The sequence below is a fragment of the Eretmochelys imbricata genome, chromosome 14 (genome assembly GCF_965152235.1).
Source record: "Eretmochelys imbricata isolate rEreImb1 chromosome 14, rEreImb1.hap1, whole genome shotgun sequence".
NCBI classification, from domain to species: domain Eukaryota; kingdom Metazoa; phylum Chordata; order Testudines; family Cheloniidae; genus Eretmochelys; species Eretmochelys imbricata.
The window spans coordinates 42,447,498-42,467,083 of NC_135585.1; the positions used below are offsets into that span (position 1 = coordinate 42,447,498).

Below are 19,586 nucleotides of genomic sequence, written 5' to 3' on the forward strand. Positions count from 1 at the left end.
ACCTGAAAACCAGTAGCAGCTATGGCTGGTTAAACATTTTCCATCAAAAGATTTATGGTGGAAAATTGGACTTTTTACTAAATGATTTTTTTTTTCAGAAAGTGTCTAATTTTCTCTTGAGAACTGATTTTTCACTGGAAAACTGAAATTCTAAAAACCAAAAATTTTGAGCAAAAAAAGAGAGAGTTTTTCTAAAGTTTTTGGCAGACTTTGACCCCAAAAAATTGGGTTTGGGATTTCAAACAAGCAAACAAACAAAACTGTTATGAGGTTTTCTTTGAAAAGTCTAAATTTTTCACGAGAAAATTGTACACACACACACACACTCAGAGATGACAATTTGTGACTAGCGCTGGTATCAGAGAAAGGAGACAAAACTGGTATGTGCCAACACAAGGAGAGGAATATGAGTTTTGATACATCCTGAAACTACCAATCGGTCCCCATTCACATCTAGCTATTTATATCTACTAACCACTAGGCTGAAGAGTTATTCTTTCCTCTCTCGCTTGCTCTCTCACCCACTTGCTCTCTCACCCATAATACCTCCTTATGTATTTATCCAAAGTGTAACAGGTTCAGTGGAAGAGACTGGGGAAGCTCCACATCAGAATACCCCACAGCTCAGGGGTTAGACACACAGTGGTTAAGACACAACCCACATTTTGAATGGGAATAGATCCAATGGGTGGTCTCTGAGTACACGTACCAATTGGGCCCCACACATGAGTTAGCAGACAAAACCCTGTCTTCCCTCCAGATGGTGAATTGCTCCGGGACTGAGGTGGGAGACAGGTGTCTGGACACCTGGAGTGTGGCTGTAGTTTTATTTTAGCTTTAATATAATTAAAAGATACCTATCCGAGGCCCTAGGTGCCCTAACATGTCATTACTAAAACAATACAATCCCAGCTGCCTTAAAATAATAATTTCAGCAGAAACTCAGTCATCCAGAGAGCTACAGAACTCTTTCTCACCCCTTCATCATTGTGGGAAGCAAACTGTCAGATCTGTCAGAAAACCCAGTCAAAGAGAGAACACATTGGCCTCCCAAATACATGACAAACTGCTGAAACAGCCATGTAACCAATCATTTCCCTTCCCCCAAAGAAGGGGGAAAAAACAACCCAAAGCCAAACTGACCAACTGATAAAACCAAACAAAAGCCAGACGAGATAGCTTTTACAACCTGGCCCGGTACCCACTTATACAGTCACCCATCTCGTGAAAGCGGACCCAATCTCTGGGTGCCACATACTTCCAAGGTAATTGCGTCTGGGTAGAGTCTCTTTGTCACTAGCTCTGGGGCTCTAGGAAACACTGCCAAACTCAGACCTCTGGTCTGACGCCCTTCCCTTGGCCATTGGAGCCCACTGTCCAGCTGCCTTACAACTCAAAACCAGTGTCTGAGTTCTCCCAAGCCCCCAGACACCTACACACACTCTGCCAGAGCTTCACCTAGGCTGTGCTCATGCTGGGCTTCTAGTTGAACCCCTTTAAGAAGAATATGATAGGAAGGTGAGGAACATGTGTTGAGCCAAGGGATTTCTTAACCACAGAAACTTTATGCATTAAGCCCTCAAGAGTTACAGATCTTCAAAAACAAGATGGTCCTGAGACATGCCCTCCCCTCGTTTGATCTCATCCATTCTGTAAGTCCGAGGTTGCAGGCTGAATCCAAGCAGAGTTTATGCCCCCCAAAAGGAGAAGACACAGAGACCTCATGAAGTCCACTAGGGACTTGATTATGGCTATTCATTTGAGGTGGAAGGTGCTCAGAGAGTGTGGTGATGGGTGACTGTACAAAAAACTTGATAGATAGATAGAGTCTGATCTTATCTACACTGGTGTAAATCTACAGTAACTCCCCTGACTTGAGTTGTGTTTGTCTGCATTTTTACCAGTCTAAATACAGCTTTCTGCATAAGCAAATGGCAAAGCATGTTCTCATGGAGATAATAATGTCATCAGAGGATTACATGTATAAAGAAACATGGAATGAAATCACAACCAAAGGGAAAAAATGGACAGATTATTTCTGGTGAATAACCTCCACCCTATCAGTTTCCTCAATGCAGCTTTGATCTCCTTGTTCCTCATGCTGTAGATGATCGGATTCATCACTGCTGGCAGCACGGAATAGAGAACAGCCACCACGAGATCCAGAGCTGAGGCTGAGCTGGAGGTGGGATGACTGTAGGCAAAGGTGGCAGTGCAAAAGAACAAGGACACCACAGTGAGGTGAGGGAGGCAGGTGAGGAAGGCTTTATGCCGGCGCTGCTCAGAGGGGATTCTCAGCACTGTTTTGAAGATCTGAACATACGACACAATTATAAAAACAAAGCAACTTAAGCCTAAACACACACTAAAGGCAATAGTACCAGTTTCACTGAGGTACAAGTCAGAGCCGGTGAGCTTGAGGAGCTGGGGGATTTCACAGAAGAACTGACCCACCACGTTGCCTCCACAGAAGGAGACTGCAAACGTGATCCCAGTGTGCAGTGCAGCGTAGAGAAAAACACCGATCCAGACACCAGCTGCCATTTGGACACAAGCTCTCCTGTTCATCACTCTCTCATAGTGCAGTGGTTGGCAGATGGCGACGTATCGGTCGTACGCCATGACGGTCAATAAAACAAGATCTGCTGAAACAAAAAAGACAAAGAGAAAAACTTGGGCAACACATCCAGAATAAGAAATTGACCTGGTGTTCATGAGGGAATTGGCCATGGATCTGGGGACAATGATAGAGATGGAGCCGAGGTCTAGGATGGACAAATTCATCAGGAAGAAGTACATGGGGGTGTGAAGATGGTGGTCGAGGACAACAACTGTGATGATGAGAAGATTCCCTATCAGGGCTGCCAGGTAAATCACTAGAAACACAATGAAATGTAAAATCTGCAGCTCCCGAACATCAGAGAATCCCAGGAGAAGGAACTCGGTCACGGTGGTTCGGTTGGACATTTTCTTCCTCAGTGTGATGTCTGGGGAGGGAAGGAGAAGGGCAATGGTCAGGATTAGAGTGCCAGAGGAATTGATCCTGATTCTCTCTCTGTAATATCTCATGATGGGAATGCCAAGGGTGCACCGCACCATCACTTCCATCAGCCAGAGCACTAATCAGATGCATTATCACATTAGTGAAAACAGGATTATTTCACTTAAAGTCAATGGAGCTGGGTCAGTTTATGCCTTCTGAGGCTCTGGCCTTAGATAAAATGCAGTATGAAGGATGGGACAAAGTACAATCCAAATCCAACAATTCTAGCCCAGATGGTTTCCTAGTGTGACAAACAGCAAGCCCACAACTTGGGCATGAAATTAACATACTAAAATGACAACAGCCTGATTCCCACTTTCCAGAGAAATACAACATTGACTCACTCAGCTTCCTATGTGGCAGCTCGTCTGTGATGATTCCTCCACACAGACGGCCTGCTACCTCTTTCCAGATTGATTCATGGTACCAATTCTAGCTGCACTTCCATCTCAGTGTGATGATGGGCTAGGAGCATTGCTCAGTTACTGCTAGGTTGTATTGTTTCCCTCTGTGACTTTGTGTCTGTGCTGTGCAGGTCAGTAGCAGTCAGGAGACTTGGGTTCTGTTCTTGGTTCTGCCACTGACCTGCTGGGTGACCTTGGGCCGGTTACTTCCCCTCCCTATGCCTCTGTTTCGCCTCCCTCCCTTTCTCTGCCTTGTCCATTAGGACTGGAAGCTCTTAGAGGGGTGGACCGTGCCATACTATGTGTATGTTCTGTGCACCGCTCAACAGCACTGCCATTTAGGTGGCAGCAATATCGGACAGCAGATATGGTGCTAGAGCAGGAGATCTAGGTTCTAATCCCATTGACCTTCTGTCTCTGCTTGGGCAGTGTCAAGATAGAATGATTTTGTCTGCGGGCTTCAACTCCGTCTTTTAGCTTCACAGTGCTTAAAATATATTCTGTGGGCTATCGACTTTGCTTTATTCAGTTTAACCATCCTGGAGCTATCCCTTTGAAACAGTTGCAATAGAGCGAATGGGTTTGAAATTGTGGTTATTAGTGGAAAATCTTAATGTTTCCCACCTTGGTGCAAAACTAAGTTTCTAGTTCTGGGTAGACAGACATTTTCTGCTTTAATTATTTCAAAGGCAAATTGGGTTTTCAATTGAACACATTTTCATGGAAAGTCTCTGCTATCCTCAATATATATTTTGTTTTTCCAAGGATAGCAGAGGTTAATTTTTTTCAGTTTTCAGTTAAAATTGTTTTCTTCTCAGTTGCCACGATGAAACAAACATTTGAGTTTTCACAATTTCTATGGACAATCCATTTTTGCTGCTGAAAAATAAGCAAATAAAAAAGTCTGACTGGTGCTCGGTATTTGATTAAATTGATAGTAAAACTCTTCAAGAGTTCCTCTTGTCATGCATATTTATGTTCTCACATGTGCCTTGTATATTAATACCCTCACATATTTAATTGAAATAGGAAACTTACTGTGCTGGTCTTTGTGGATTTTTTCCCAACTTGTGATGCATTTGATCCTCCTCTGTCAGAGAGATAATGTTCAGATAATCCCATCTGTCTATCATGCCCCCATCACTATATTATCCAGAAGCTGTTTCCTGAGTTGCCGGGTCTCTCTGCAGTTCCTAGCAGACAGCAGACTCCACAGATGTGTGCTCCCTGCTTCCCTCCTTGAACAGGCTTGGCTGAGAGGTGATGGACTAAATGGGATCAGAGACTGAAAGCCCCTCTCAGCTCTCGAGCTGATCCTGGTTTGTGCAGGCACCAGGCATGGTCACAACCTGGGATGTCCCTGTTCTGGGGCTAAATAGCTGAATCTGGTCTCCAGGGCTGTGAGCCCAGCTATCATCTCACCTCTGGAGCAAACCACCCTAACAACCTTCCCTAGATGAACCTAAACTCAGGGAACAGCACCCTCCCTCGATCTCACACAATGGCAGCATCCCTGGAAGGACCCTTGACTAAAATTAAGGCAGGGCTGAGCCTCAAAGGGTGTCCCAAAGGGATTGCAGAATAAAAGATATATTTATAGTACAGACATGTGACCTACAATCGCTAAGCCTAGTGGCACCAGAACCTCAGCTGGCCTGAAATAGCCTGTTCCTTCATTAATTCCACATAATTACCTCTGGGTGAGCAGAGATTGTTGTTGTTGTTTTTGTTCCCCCCCATCCCCTTTCTCCTGCATTGCATCAGCAGCTCTTGGAGTACAGCCACCAGAGGAACCCACAGCTCAGGCTGGCTGGGCTGATTGAAGTAGGTCATGAAGAGCAAACACTTAACATGAAGGACCAGATCCTCAGCTTGTGTAGCTAGGACTATTTTTGCCAACTGGGGATCTGGCCCTTTGATTTTAATGGAGCAATGGCTGATTTACACCATCTGGGGATCTAGCCTGTTATACAGTTTCAAATCCATATTCTTTGCCTGTGAGTTTTTAAACCAAAGGCGAGACAAAAGTTCTGAACCCGTCCTCACTTTCTTAGTTCTATGTTCCATGGGATTAATTACAAATGTGTAACTTTTAATGTTAAGGAGCGATTCATTCCCACTAGGGACAGAACTTTGGAGGAACTTAGGGTTGCTAAGATTTTCTGTATCTGAACTTTCACTTCTATTAGGATGAATGGCCGAACTTTTTCTTTCTTTCTTTCTTTCTTTCTTTCTTTCTTTCTTTCTTTCTTTCTTTCTTTCTTTCTTTCTTTCTTTCTTTCTTTCTTTCTTTCTTTCTTTCTTTCTCAGCAGTTACATTTTTTTTTCTTACTGCATTCAACACTATAATGAAAGGCTCATTCGGCTGCAGGTGCAAAGCTGCATGGCATTTTAACAATGTTTAATTCACACTGGTTGTGGGTATATCAGGGAGATTGAACAAATATGAAGGGCCAGGTCCCCAGCTGGTGTAAATTGGCATAGTGCTGTGGAGCTGTTCCAGTTTACATGAGGTGAATGTCTGTACTGTGGTGCCTAGTTTGATGCGTATTCCGCTATCAGTGTTCTCATTGTGTAACAGCACAGCCCCGTTTTAATGCTCATGGAACATTCCAAGGTCATGGTTTGTAGACAGAAATCTGAAGGGCGGGTACGCAGCCAGTAAACGACCTGACCAATATCAGAGTGATGCAGCAGAGCTAGTATTGTATAGTACAGTATTGTATAGGGTTGTGACTACCATTTAAAAGTCGGCTTTCTAAGGCCTCTAACATTGACATGCTTAGTCAGATTCCTTTGAAAATCGGTGTGCTTCCGGAGGGTGCAGGGTAGGGTTAGTAAATTGAATGGTCGGTCATTTGAGCAAGGGGTTATGGAGATATAAGCCATGAAAAAATAGATTTTTTTTCTCGAAAAGTCATTTGAGCTAGGGGTTGCAGAGATAAAATGTGCTTTTCTAGGTGGGTTTTTTTGTGCAATGCTAGAGCTCAAACTTTTGATGGGTTGAGGGTCAAAAGCGTCTCAGTCTGTCAAGTTTATTCACTCTATCTTCAGGGGACGCAAGCTGAATTTAAGAAAATGTTCACTTTTTACAGTGTGCACGCCCCAATATGGAAAAACAGCCAGAGGGTTTCCATTGCAGCCATTTTATATGCTTTAAAGCTTAAACTTTGTAAGTGCTCTACAATCCGAACAGTCGCTCGGATTGCTTTGAAGTTCGGTGTGCCTCAAGGGGTCTCAGGGTAGTGTTAGTGATCCAAAACTGGGGTCATTTGACCAAGGGGTTTCCTGGTTTATAGCTAGTGGTGTAAACAGAAATCATTCCTTGACGGTACTGCACTCATGGGAGGGACAGAAGGGGAGGGGGGGCATGTGACCTCCTCATGTGACCCCTCCCCACCCTCAGCCCAGGGCCCCCATGCTCTTCCCGTCTCCTGCAACACCCCCCCCCTTTGTATATACAAACATCAACATGCTTAACTTCTCACTTTCCACCTACATATGTAGTATTCAGTCTGTTTATATGGAATATGGGAGTTGGGTGAGGAGCCATTTCAGCATATGTAGGACTTATTAAAAGACAAACTTTAAGTAGAACTGTATCTTAAACTGCTTTATGGTATTGTACCCAAAAATTGCATTTCAATAGGGATTCAACTTTCTTTATAGGAACAGAACAGACTCCTGAAACTCTTAGCAGTCCACAGAAGTGGTCCATAGTCATGCAAATAGTCCCATTCTCTTCAATGACAGGTTTCAGAGTAACAGCCGTGTTAGTCTGTATTCGCAAAAAGAAAAGGAGTACTTGTGGCACCTTAGAGACTAACCAATTTATTTGAGCATGAGCTTTCGTGAGCTACAGCTCACTTCATCGGATGCATACCGTGGAAACTGCAGCAGACTTTATATATACACAGAGAATATGAAACAATACCTCCTCCCACCCCACTGTCCTGCTGGTAATAGCTTATCTAAAGTGATCATCAGGTTAGGCCATTTCCAGCACAAATCCAGGTTTTCTCACCCTCCACCCCCTCACACAAATTCACTCTCCTGCTGGTGATAGCCCGTCCAAAGTGACAACTCTTTACACAATGTGCATGATAATCAAATTGGGCCATTTCCTGCACAAATCCAGGTTCTCTCACTCCTTCACCCCCCTCCAAAAACCACCCCCATACACACACAAACTCACTCTCCTGCTGGTAATAGCTCATCCAAACTGACCACTCTCCAAGTTTAAATCCAAGTTAAATCAGAACATCTGGGGGGGGGGGGTGTAGGAAAAAAACAAGAGGAAATAGGCTACCTTGCATAATGACTTAGCCACTCCCAGTCTCTATTTAAGCCTAAATTAATAGTATCCAATTTGCAAATGAATTCCAATTCAGCAGTTTCTCGCTGGAGTCCGGATTTGAAGTTTTTTTGTTTTAAGATAGCGACCTTCATGTCTGTGATTGCGTGACCAGAGAGATTGAAGTGTTCTCCGACTGGTTTATGAATGTTATAATTCTTGACATCTGATTTGTGTCCATTTATTCTTTTACGTAGAGACTGTCCAGTTTGACCAATGTACATGGCAGAGGGGCATTGCTGGCACATGATGGCATATATCACATTGGTGGATGTGCAGGTGAACGAGCCTCTGATAGTGTGGCTGATGTTATTAGGCCCTGTGATGGTGTCCCCTGAATAGATATGTGGGCACAATTGGCAACGGGCTTTGTTGCAAGGATAAGTTCCTGGGTTAGTGGTTCTGTTGTGTGGTATGTGGTTGTTGGTGAGTATTTGCTTCAGGTTGCGGGGCTGTCTGTAGGCAAGGACTGGCCTGTCTCCCAAGATTTGTGAGAGTGTTGGGTCATCCTTTAGGATAGGTTGTAGATCCTTAATAATGCGTTGGAGGGTGTTTGTCTGGGTGTTTGTCTCTGTCTGAGGGGGTGGAGCATGCATGGCCCCACAGTATGCCAACATTTTTATGGCTGATTTAGAACAACGCTTCCTCAGCTCTCGTCCCCTAAAGCCCCTACTCTACTTGCGCTATATTGATGACATCTTCATCATCTGGACCCATGGAAAAGAAGCCCTTGAGGAATTCCACCATGATTTCAACAATTTCCATCCCACCAACAACCTCAGCCTGGTCCAGTCCACACAAGAGATCCACTTCCTGGACACTACAGTGCTAATAAACAATGGTCACATAAACACCACCCTATACCGGAAACCTACTGACCGCTATTCCTACCTACATGCCTCCAGCTTTCATCCTGACCACACCACACGATCCATCGTCTACAGCCAAGCTCTGCGATACAACCGCATTTGCTCCAACCTCTCAGACAGAGACAAACACCTACAAGATCTCTATCAAGCTTTCTTACAACTACAATACCCACCTGCAGAAGTAAAGAAACAGATTGATAGAGCCAGAAGAGTTCCCAGAAGTTACCTACTACAGGACAGGCCTAACAAAGAAAATAACAGAACGCCACTAGCCGTCACCTTCAGCCCCCAACTAAAACCAATATCTCTCCAAAGACCTAAAAGCAACAGGGCACAAACCTTTGGCAGATTGCACAAAGCCAGGCTCCAAACTGGGGGGCTGGGGCAGTATCGCCCTATAGTGGCCCCAGTGGAGGTCTCAGGTAGCACTCCCCACCACACTGATGTTGCCCCCAGCCTTTTGTAGGGTGAAGTAATGAAGCCCAAGAGCTCACCGTGTCCTCGACCCAAGGCAGGGCTCTTCTGCTTCCTGACTCGCGATGGTGCTGGGAAACCCCCACTCCCACTCTGTGCTCCCACAGGGAGCTAGGAATCCATCTGCAATCATGCAATAGCTGAGCGAGTCTTTCCCAGCTCATTGACCCAGTGGCTCCCCTCTCAGAAACTCGGCGATCAGTCAGGGAGATCCCTTGAGACACAATTGTCCATTGACTCACCCACCCAGGGGATTCCCTTGGTGCTACGTAGCGATAGATCCCTGTAACACACACAAGCCATGGCCACAAGTGAGGCTCCAACCCCGGCCCCTCGCGTTCTGTTAAGCACCAACCACAGGGCATCAGGCTGCATTGGGGATCAAGAACCTCTAACCCCTGTGAGACCCAGGAGATGGCCCTGAGAAGAGCCACTGGCTCCTCCCAATGGAGGAGGGCCCTTGGGGAATCAACCCTTCTCTCCCACGGGCACAGATTGTTGGAGAGGGGGAGGGAATTGTCATGAATCCTCCCTGCACCCCAGAGAACTGCAGACACGGGCAGGGATTCTGAACCCCTGAATGATGAACAGAACGTCAGGAAGCAGACAGGTCAGCCGTGACTGACCACCTATCACCACAACCTCTGATCTAGTGAGACAGTTATGGGACATAACCCAAAGTACATGGACATGAGAGCACAAAGTACATGAGAGCAGCAAAAGCCCTTCTACAGCTCTAAAATCAGGGAGTCACATACTCCCCCACGTCATTGAGTCTCAGCCCCATGGGGAGGAGAAGGGGCTCATTTTTACAGAACATTCACCTATCGACGGACTGTGACCTGCCTCCTTCTACCACAGCACATCGGCTTTAGTCTGACTTCCTGCACATTGCAGGCCACAGAATCTCACCCACCCACTCCTGAAATAGACCCCTAACTTCTGGCTGAGTTTCTGAAGTCCTCAAATCATGATTTAAAGACTTCAAGTTACAGAGAATCCACCATTTACACTATTTTAAACCTGCAAGTGACCTGTGCCTCATGCTGCAGAGGAAGGAGAAAACCCCCCCAGGGTCTCTGCCAATCTGACCTGGGGGAAAATTCCTTCTCCACCTCAAATATGGTAATCAATTAGATGCTGAGTATGTGGGCAAGACCCACTAGCCTGACACTTGGGAAAAAATTCTCTGTAGTAACTCAGAGCCCTCCCCATCTAGTGTCCCATCACCAGCCACTGGAGATATTTGCTGCCAGCAGCCACAGATCGGCTACATGCCATTGTGGGCAGTCTCCTCATACCATCCCCTCCATACACTTATCAAGCTCAGTCTTGAAGCCAGTTAGGTTTTTTACCCCCACTGCTCCCCTGGAAGGCTGTTCCAGAACTTCACTCCTCCTCCGATGGTTAGAAATGTTGGCCAATATTTGAGCCTAAACTTGATGGCCAGTTTATATCCATTTATTCTTGTTTCCACCTTGGAGCTTAACTTAAAGAACTCCTCTCCCTCCCTGCTATTTGTCCCTCTGATGTATTTATAGAGGGCAATCATATCTCCCCTCAGCCTTCTTTTGGTTAGACTAAACAAGCCAAGTTCTTTGCGTCTCCCCTCATCAGGTAGGTTTCCCATCCCTCGGATCATCCTAGTAGCCCTTCTCTGCACCTGTTCCAGTTTGAATTAATCTTTCTTAAACATGGGAGACCAGAACTGCACACAGTATTCCAGATCAGGTCTCACCATTATCAGTGAGATGTGAGTCCAGCCAAAGATATCCCTCAGCTCTAAGGGTATTTCATTGCAGCAAATGCGGAAGGTTTAATGTCTGAAGAGAGAATTCTTAAAAGCCAAATGTAGGTGAGACAATGAAAATCAGCTGACCCAGTTCGCCTCTCAGCTCTGTTCAGAAAACGGGGCTGAGCTAGGGTAGCTGGCAGGAGAACGTCACTCAGTGTTTACGTTTTCACATTAATTTTGTATTTGGTGGCTGGCCTGGGAGATGAACTTTTTCCATCTCTGACCCTGATTCTGAGCCCTGCAGGGCTCCAGGGTACCTACCTAAAATGCCCTTTGGAGAACATAATTCAATAAATTCCCTTGGCAAAGCTTCAGTGGCTCAAAGGCTTGGTATTCGGTGGGCCCCCTGTGTAAGCAGCTAGATCGGGTCTCAACCCATTTGCATACCCAGTAGCTGCAGCTCTGGCAGGGTGGGAAGAGCCTATTTTCATCTAGATGCGGTATGAACTTTATTCACAGCTCTTAATGAGCTCTGAAAGCCCTTTGTCATAAGTCGTTGTCCCCTCCATGTTCTCAGATAGTATCAGCTCCCACTGATGGTCTCAGGAAAAAAAGTCACAGGGTTAACTGGGATGCCCATGCATTTCAGCACAAGAGATTTTTACCACACCATAAGGATCAGAGGACATCTTGACTCAAGAGACACCAACTGACCCCTACAGGCATGTTTACTAATGTGTAACTGACCAAGGGCTGGGTTCTGAGCTCAGTGGCATCAGTGTGAGCTCTGATTATGTTCTCCCAGATCTCTTTCCACTCTAAAGCATCCTGGAATCTGGTCAGGGCTGGTAGTTTGTCCCTTGCCCAGAAGGGGCTACGTATTCTGATGTATTGCTGGGGGTTGGGGGAAAGGAGGAATGGTCAGGACACATTTTTATTTATTTATTTATATTGTTTTTTTCATGGAAAATTTTGACCAGAATGAAGAGAGACAAGGTGGGCGAGGTAATATCTTTTAAGTGACCAACTTCTGCGGGTGAAAGAGACAAGCTTTAGAGCTACACCGAGCTCTTCTTCAGGTCTCTGAGTAAACTTGAAAGCTTGTCACTTTCACCAACAGTAGTTGGTCCAATAAAAGCTATCACCACACCCACCTCGTCTCGCTACTATCCTGGGACCACCACGGCTACAACAACACTGCCAACGACAAGGATGGAAACATTTTTGTTTCTGTCAAATTTTTGGGTGGAAAATTTCAATTTTTGTAGGAAAAACCAAAACGCTGAAAATGTCCGGCCAAGCCTGGAAAAAAAATTGCTTTGGGGCCGCGAAAATTTGGTGTTGGGGGTTTTCGGTTTTCTGACAACAAGTCTTTGAAGAAAAGCCGACACTTTTAGAGAAAAGTTTAATTTAACAGAAAACCCAGGTTTCTGCTGGAAATGAGTTTCCACGGAAAATTGTTGACCAGCCTCAGTGAAGATCCCAGGAGCTGACAGAGATGGTGCCAGGTGCATCTGGGCAGCACCGTGTCTCTTCCTGTGTGTGCAGTGGCTGAGGCAGGGAAGCAGCTCGGAAGAAGTAGCTGCTGAGTCTCTCTCTCCCTCCCACCCCCTGCCTTGCTGCTGCGGCTATAATGGGAGAACACTGTGAGAGGAGGCTTAATGATAGAAACATGCCATATCTTCCAGGCAGAGACTCCACAACAGTAACACGTAGCTCTTACTTAGCACGTTTCATCAGTAGAATTCAAAGTAAAACCTTTGAAGTATTTCTCCTCCCAGCACCGCTGTGCAGCAGGGAAGTGCTATTTGTCCCCATTTCAGAGACGGGGAACTGAAGCCCAAAAAGGCTAAGTGATTCAAAGTTTGGTCAGTAGAGGTAATATACTTTGACATCTGTAAGGCTTTTGACTTGGTACCATGTGACATTTTGCCTAAAAAAACTAGATTGGTAGAAAATTGACATGGCACATGTTCAATAATTGAAAAACTGGCTAACGGATAGATTGCAAAATGTAATGCTACACGAGGAATCATCACAGTGTGTGTGTGTCTAGTGGCATCCCACAGGGACTGGTTCTCCGCCCTACGCTATTGAACACCTTTATCAGTGACCTGCAAGAGAAAATAAAATCATCAGTGGCAAAAAGCCTGCAGATGACACAAAAATTGGGGTAGTGATAAATAATGAAGAGGATAGGACAACTGATTCAGACTGATCTGCATCATTTGGTAAGCTGGGCTCAAGCAAACAATGTGTGTTTTAATACCGCTAAATGTAAATGTATACATTCAGGAACAAAGAACGTGGGTCAAACTTCCAGAAGTTACTGCAGAGAATTCTTTCCCAGGTGTCAGGCTGGTGGGTCTTGCTCACATGCGCAGGGTCTAACTGATCACCATATTTGGGGTGGGGGAAGGAATTTTCCCCCGGTTCAGATTGGCAGAGACCCTTGCGGGGGGTTTGTCTTCCTCTGCAGCATGGGGCACAGGTCACTTGCAAGTTCAAACTAGTGTAAAAGGTGGATTCTCTATCACTTGAAGTCTTTAAATCATGATTTCAGGACTTCAGTAACTCAGCCAGAGGTTAGGGGTTGTCATAAATATAAAGGGAAGGGTAAACCCCTTTAAAATCCCTCCTGGCCAGAGGAAAACTCCTCTCACCTGTAAAGGGTTAAGAAGCTAAAGGTAACCTCGCTGGCACTTGACCAAAATGACCAATGAGGAGACAAGATACTTTCAAAAGCTGGGAGAAGGGAGAGAAACAAAGGGTCTGTGTCTGTCTGTATGACGCTTTTGCTGGGGATAGAACAGAAATGGAGTCTTAGAACTTTTAGTAAGTAATCTACCTAGGTATGTGTTAGATTATGATTTCTTTAAATGGCTGAGAAAAGAACTGTGCTGAATAGAATGACTATTCCTGTCTGTGTGTCTTTTTTGTAACTTAAGGTTTTGCCTAGAGGGATTCTCTATGATTTGAATCTAATTACCCTGTAAGCTATCTACCATCCTGATTTTACAGAGGTGATTCCTTTACTTCTATTTCTATTAAAAGTCTTCTTGTAAGAAAACTGAATGCTTTTTCATTGTTCTCAGATCCAAGGGTTTGGGTCTGTGGTCACCTATGCAAATTAGTGAGGATTTTTACCAAACCTTTCCCAGGAAATGGGGTGCAAGGGTTGGGAGGATTTTGGAGGGAAAGACGTGTCCAAACTACGTTTCCCAGTAAACCCAGTTAGAGTTTGGTGGTGGCAGTGGATATTCCAAGGACAAAGGATAAAATTAATTTGTACCTTGGGGAAGTTTTAACCTAAGCTGGTAAAAGTAAGCTTAGGAGGTTTTCATGCAGGTCCCCACATCTGTACCCTAGAGTTCAGAGTGGGGGAGGAACTTTGACAGGGGTCTATTACAGGAGTGGGTGGGTGAGATTCTGTGGCCTGCAACATGCAGGAGGTCAGACTGTACGGGGAGATGTTGGCAAACCAGTAAAGTGCCTGAAACCAGTATTGCTTATTGCTAAAAGCAGCCTCAGCTTGACCAAGGCAGGAGGAGAGGGGGTTTTGGTGCCACAGAAAGGGCAGCTTGACACCCGCCCCCCCACCCCGTCCTTCCTGATAAGAATTGTGTTGAAGTGGCTGATACATGCATTTTAGAAGAGCAGGATGTGCCCCAGGAATGTGTCTAACAGGGTTTCCAGGCTGCAAACTCTGGGGAAAAAACACCTGGTTAATCAATAATCAGAAGAAAACCTCTTGTTTGACTATTGAAACTGTTTGCTTAACAAGTTTTCTTTAAGGGACATGTCATTGTGTTACTAATGTATAAAATAAGGGGAAAAAGTTTGAGGTAGTGGGACTCTTCGGGTCTGGACTCTCCCTCTGGATACATCTTGTGTTTCCCACCGGCAGCCGCTGTGCCACTCAAGAGCCACACTCAGCTTCAGTAATTATCGAGGATTGGGGGTGTTTGACTAACCTGTTGTGGACATGTGTAAGTGCCTGAGACTAAGTAAAGTTTAAGTGAAAGCACTCTTGTGTTGTCCTGTTTGTGCCAGCCATCTATCGGTCGGAGGGCCGTGTCTCCCCTGATTTATTTCCTGACACCACCTTGCACAGAGTAAAAGTTACCAAGAGCTTTGAGTTGAAAGAACCCCGGCTAACAAGACAAGATGATCGTGATGGTCCCTTCTGACCTTAAAGTCTACGAGACTCTGAAAAAGATTTGGGAGCCATGGTGAAAGTCAACAGTGCGATGCTTTGGCCAATCCTTTGATGAATAAACAGAGGAATCTTGAGTAGGAGTGAGAGATTATTTTACCTCTGCACTGGTCACTGGTGCAACCGCTGCCGGAATACTGTGTCCAGTTCTGGTGCCCACAGTTCAGGAAAGATGTTGATAAACTGAAGAGGGTTCAGAGAAGAGTCACGAGAAGGATTTTAATGATTGGAAAACAAGCCTTATAGTGATAGACTCATGGAGCTCAATCTATTTAGTTTAATAAAGAGAAAGTTAAGCAGGTCACAGTCTGTAAGTACCTACATGGGGAACAGATACTTAATAATGGGCTCTTCAGTCTAGCAGACAAAGGTATAACATGATCCAATGGCTGGACATTGAAGCGAGACAAAACCTGACTGGAAATAAAGTGTACATTTTTAACAGTGAGGGTAATTAACCATTGGAAAAAATTACCAAGGGTCATGGTGAATTCTCCATCACTATCAATTTTAAAATCAAGACTGGATGTTTTTTTCCCAAAAGGTCTGATGCAGGAATTATTTTCATGCAGTTCTCTAGCCTGTGTTATGCAGGAGGTTACAGTAGATGATCACAATTGTCCCTTCTGGCCTTGGAATATATGGCTTGCCCAAGGTCACATAAGCCGTCTGTTGCAGAGGAAGGAAATTTTACTCAGGTCTTCCAAGCCCCCAGTAAGCACCCTAACCATTGACCATTCTTCCTGGCCATGTGGGCTATTACATTATGTGTGTGTGGTATTATTGTGTGACAAACACCAGCCCCACAGATGCTCAAACAGGCATAGGAATTGCTCAGATTCCTGAATGGTGTTTTAAATAATGAATAGCTGTTTAACCTGACCAGAATCAAAAGGTGCCAAATTGACTGTTGGGTCTAAGCATGTCTAGAACTTCCTGGCCACTGCCTACCTCAGAGCTGAATCTGACCATTGAGTTGATTCACCCCTAAATTAGAGTGTGGAGAACTGTTTCTTTCCCAGCTTGTACCTTCCCCTGAACAATCTGCTTTGGACCCTGTCTGGAGACCAGGCAGACCATGTCTCTGATCCACAATGGCAAGTCTCGTGTTCTTCTTAAACCGCAAACTGCAGAGACACAAGCAAAACTATTTGGCCAAAATTCATCCCTAGCACAAGTAAGGTGATTGCCTTTGGCTTCAGTGGGACTGCATCCACTTCTTCTATGGGTGCAGCAGCCCCCCTCCCATATTCCATGTAACTGTGGAAAATCTTCTGCTAGAGTTCCAGCGTTTAGTCCAGATTACATTTAAACACCCCAAGGTATGCTCTGCTATTACGTAGAATACAGGGCATAAGCCAGAGGCTCATGCAGCTAACGCTCATGGATTTCATTGAGATATTCATCCTAAATGTTCCCTTTCTGAATTCCATTTTGATAAGGGGTTGGCACTACACAGGGGTCACTGGGGCAGGGTGTGAAGGGGACAGGGCTGCATAGGGGTAAGTGAGGTAGGGTGTGAGTGGGACGGGTCTGCAGAGGGGCCATTGAAGGCAGGGCGTGAAGGAGAGGGGGCAGTGCAAGAGCCACGGCGTCAGAATTCAGAAATGCCGTGACTGTAGAAACGCTATTTATACTGCATATAGAAATTATGAAGCTCATTTCTGTGTCTTTCGTCTTGAAATGTAAGGGCTGATTCTGCCATAAATGAAGGTGTGAGTTCAAGACAGTGGGTTTGCCCAGGGTTAATTAATATGGATGAATGATTCCGAATAGCAAATAAGTTTGAAAAAATAGTTGGCTGTGATGGACACATCATCCAGACATGGAGGCAACATTGATCACCGGTAATGACTGCCGGAAAACAATTCCCATAGCTCTAACAGTAAGACGACGATAGTTAGGGAGATTTATAAAAAATACACAGTCACTTTGACCTTTCAAAGTCCAATATTATTCTTTTTTCCTGCAGAGCAATAACTTTAATCATATTTATTTCTCTCGTCTTCCTTTCATAACCCCACCCCCTTTGTAGAGCATCTCCCAGGCAGGAAATGTCCAACCAAACCACGAGGTCTGAGTTCCTCCTCCTGGGATTTTCTGATGTTCGGGAGCTGCAGATTTTCCATTTCACAGTGCTTTTAGTCATTTACCTGGCAACCCTGATGGGGAAATCTTCTCATCGTCACAATCATAACCCTCGACCGCCACCTTCACACCCCCATGTACTTCTTCCTGGACAACTTATCCATCCTAGACCTCCGTTACATCTCAGTAACCGTCCCTAAATCAATGGCCAGCTCCCTAACCAACACCAGACGGATCTCTTTCTCTGGATGTGTCTGTCACCCTAGTCTTTTTCGTTGTGTGCTTTGCTGCTACAGAGATGGCCTTCCTCATGGTGATGGCATATGACCGCTCTGTAGCCATCTGCCTTCCTCTGCCTTACAGAGAAATCATGAACAGAAGTGCATGTGTCCAGATGGCAGCTGGTTGCTGGGTCAGCAACACAATCTATTCATTGTTTCTTACTGTTGGTACCTTCAGGCTGCACTTCTGTGAGTCCAGTGCGATCAGTCAGTTCTTCTGTGACATCGCACAGCTGCTAAAGGTCTCCTGTACTAATATACATGACCATGAAATTTTGCTTCTTGTCTGTTGCTCAGTCTTTGGCTCCATGTTCATTATTTCCATGTTTGTGTCCTACATTCACATTTTCTCCACTGTGCTGAGAATCCCTTCTGCACAGGGCAGGTACAAAGCCCTTTCCACCGGCCTGCCCCACCTGATTGTGTGTTTTCTTTATTTATGAGCACCACCATGAGTGCAAAAATCAATGTCCTCACTGTATCTGGACCTGCTGGCGGCTGTGTTCTATTCCGTGATGCCACCATGATTGAATCCCATGATTTACCGCCTCAGAAACAAGGCGATAAAACATGCTTTGGGGGAAATGATAGGAAGGATATTTGTCATGAAGAAAAATTAATCCCTCCCCCCTTGCTCCTAGAGATTGTCCAGATAACTCACATGATGGAATAAAGCCATTCCCATGTTTCACCATGACTGATTGACCATTTCAGACCTTCATAGATTGCAAGGGACTATTTTGATAATCTAATCTGACCTGTTGCAGAACACAGGACAGAGAATTTCCCCCAGTGATTCCTGCATCTAGCCAGTATTTTGTGGTTGAGGTAGAACATATATATATATATAGATGTAAGCAGTGTCAGGATGAGCTCCACCCTGACATCTGGTGGTGAGGTGTGGCAAGTTGTGGAAAAGAACTTCAGGGGCCAATCTCATTTGCATAGGCACACCCACCCCACCTAGAATGAGGCCATAGCTGCCCAAATGGTCACTTTGGCTGCTGTGGGATCCCCAGTGTCTCTGTTATTGGGGCAGGAAGAATAAATTGTTATTACCCTGATTATGGGAACTGTGCCTGGAACTGTACTTGGCCTTTTGTTAAAATGGAGGGACTCACCATCAACTAAGTGGCACTCGCTAGGCAAGGGTCATGGGTTCCAAAACTCTGTGAATTGAGAGAGGCTGGGGACAAGTATTAATACTTTGTGGTATGGGCCCCTTGGTGAGGGTCTTACATGCTAATTGCACTTCCTCCTCTCTCCACTGTGGAATATCAGAGCTAATTTTGATTTCATTAGAAGTCTAGTTACAGGCTGCTGAGCTCACTTTGGGCTAACAGTGCACGAGCATTGAGGCTCCCCTACTACAAGCTGAAGTCACCAAAGAGCTGAACTGACTAAGAGCTGAAATCACTGAGTGTTGTGTTAAGTAGTGGGGGAGCCTGAAGACATATTGTGGAGCAGATTGCGGGACGGCTGGAGTGCCTTGTGGACAGGCTGGTGGAGCAGTTCGTGGGACGGCGGGAGCTGCTGCTGGGACGCGGAGCAGTTCGTGGGACAGCGGGAGCTGCTCGTGGGCCGCGGAGCGGAGCTGAGCGAAGGAGTTCGTGGGGCGGCTGGCGGAGCGGAGCGAAGCGAAGGCCTATGGAGCTGTGGGGTGGTCAGCTTCAGATCATGTAAGGTGCCTCTTACCCCCGTCCCATCTCCACCCAGGTTGGGAGGTAAAGCTCTGCAGATAAACTTTCGAACTCTGGGGCTGCCCTGACCCGGGACAGAGACTTTTGGGTCATTGGACTTTTGGGACTTTGGGTGATTTGGGGTTGCTGGACTCAAGAACCAAGGGGAAAGGGGCATGCCCCAATTTGCTTGGGGTGGGGTTTTTTTTGCTCATGGGTTGTGTTATGAATCCTGTTGGTGGTGTTTCCCCAACATAATGCCACATTGTTTCTCTCTGTTATTAAAAGGCTTTTTGCTACACTCAGACTATGTGCTTGAGAGAGGGGAAGTATTGCCTCTTGGAGGCGCCCAGCGGGGGTGGTATATATTTGTCCCAGGTCACTGGGTGGGGGCTCAGCTGGTTTGCATTGTGTTATTGGAATGGATCCCCTAGATATTGAAC

The 19,586-nt window shown here is 45.5% G+C and overlaps 1 protein-coding gene across 1 annotated transcript; it reads right to left on the reverse strand.

The window, feature by feature from the left end:
- Positions 1 to 2,004: 2,004 nt before the first annotated feature.
- On the reverse strand, positions 2,005 to 2,967 carry LOC144274312 (olfactory receptor 14I1-like). The gene has a single exon (XM_077833049.1). The coding sequence runs from the start codon at positions 2,965 to 2,967 to the stop codon at positions 2,005 to 2,007; it is 963 nt and encodes a 320-aa protein (XP_077689175.1).
- Between the last annotated feature and the right edge of the window lie 16,619 nt (positions 2,968 to 19,586).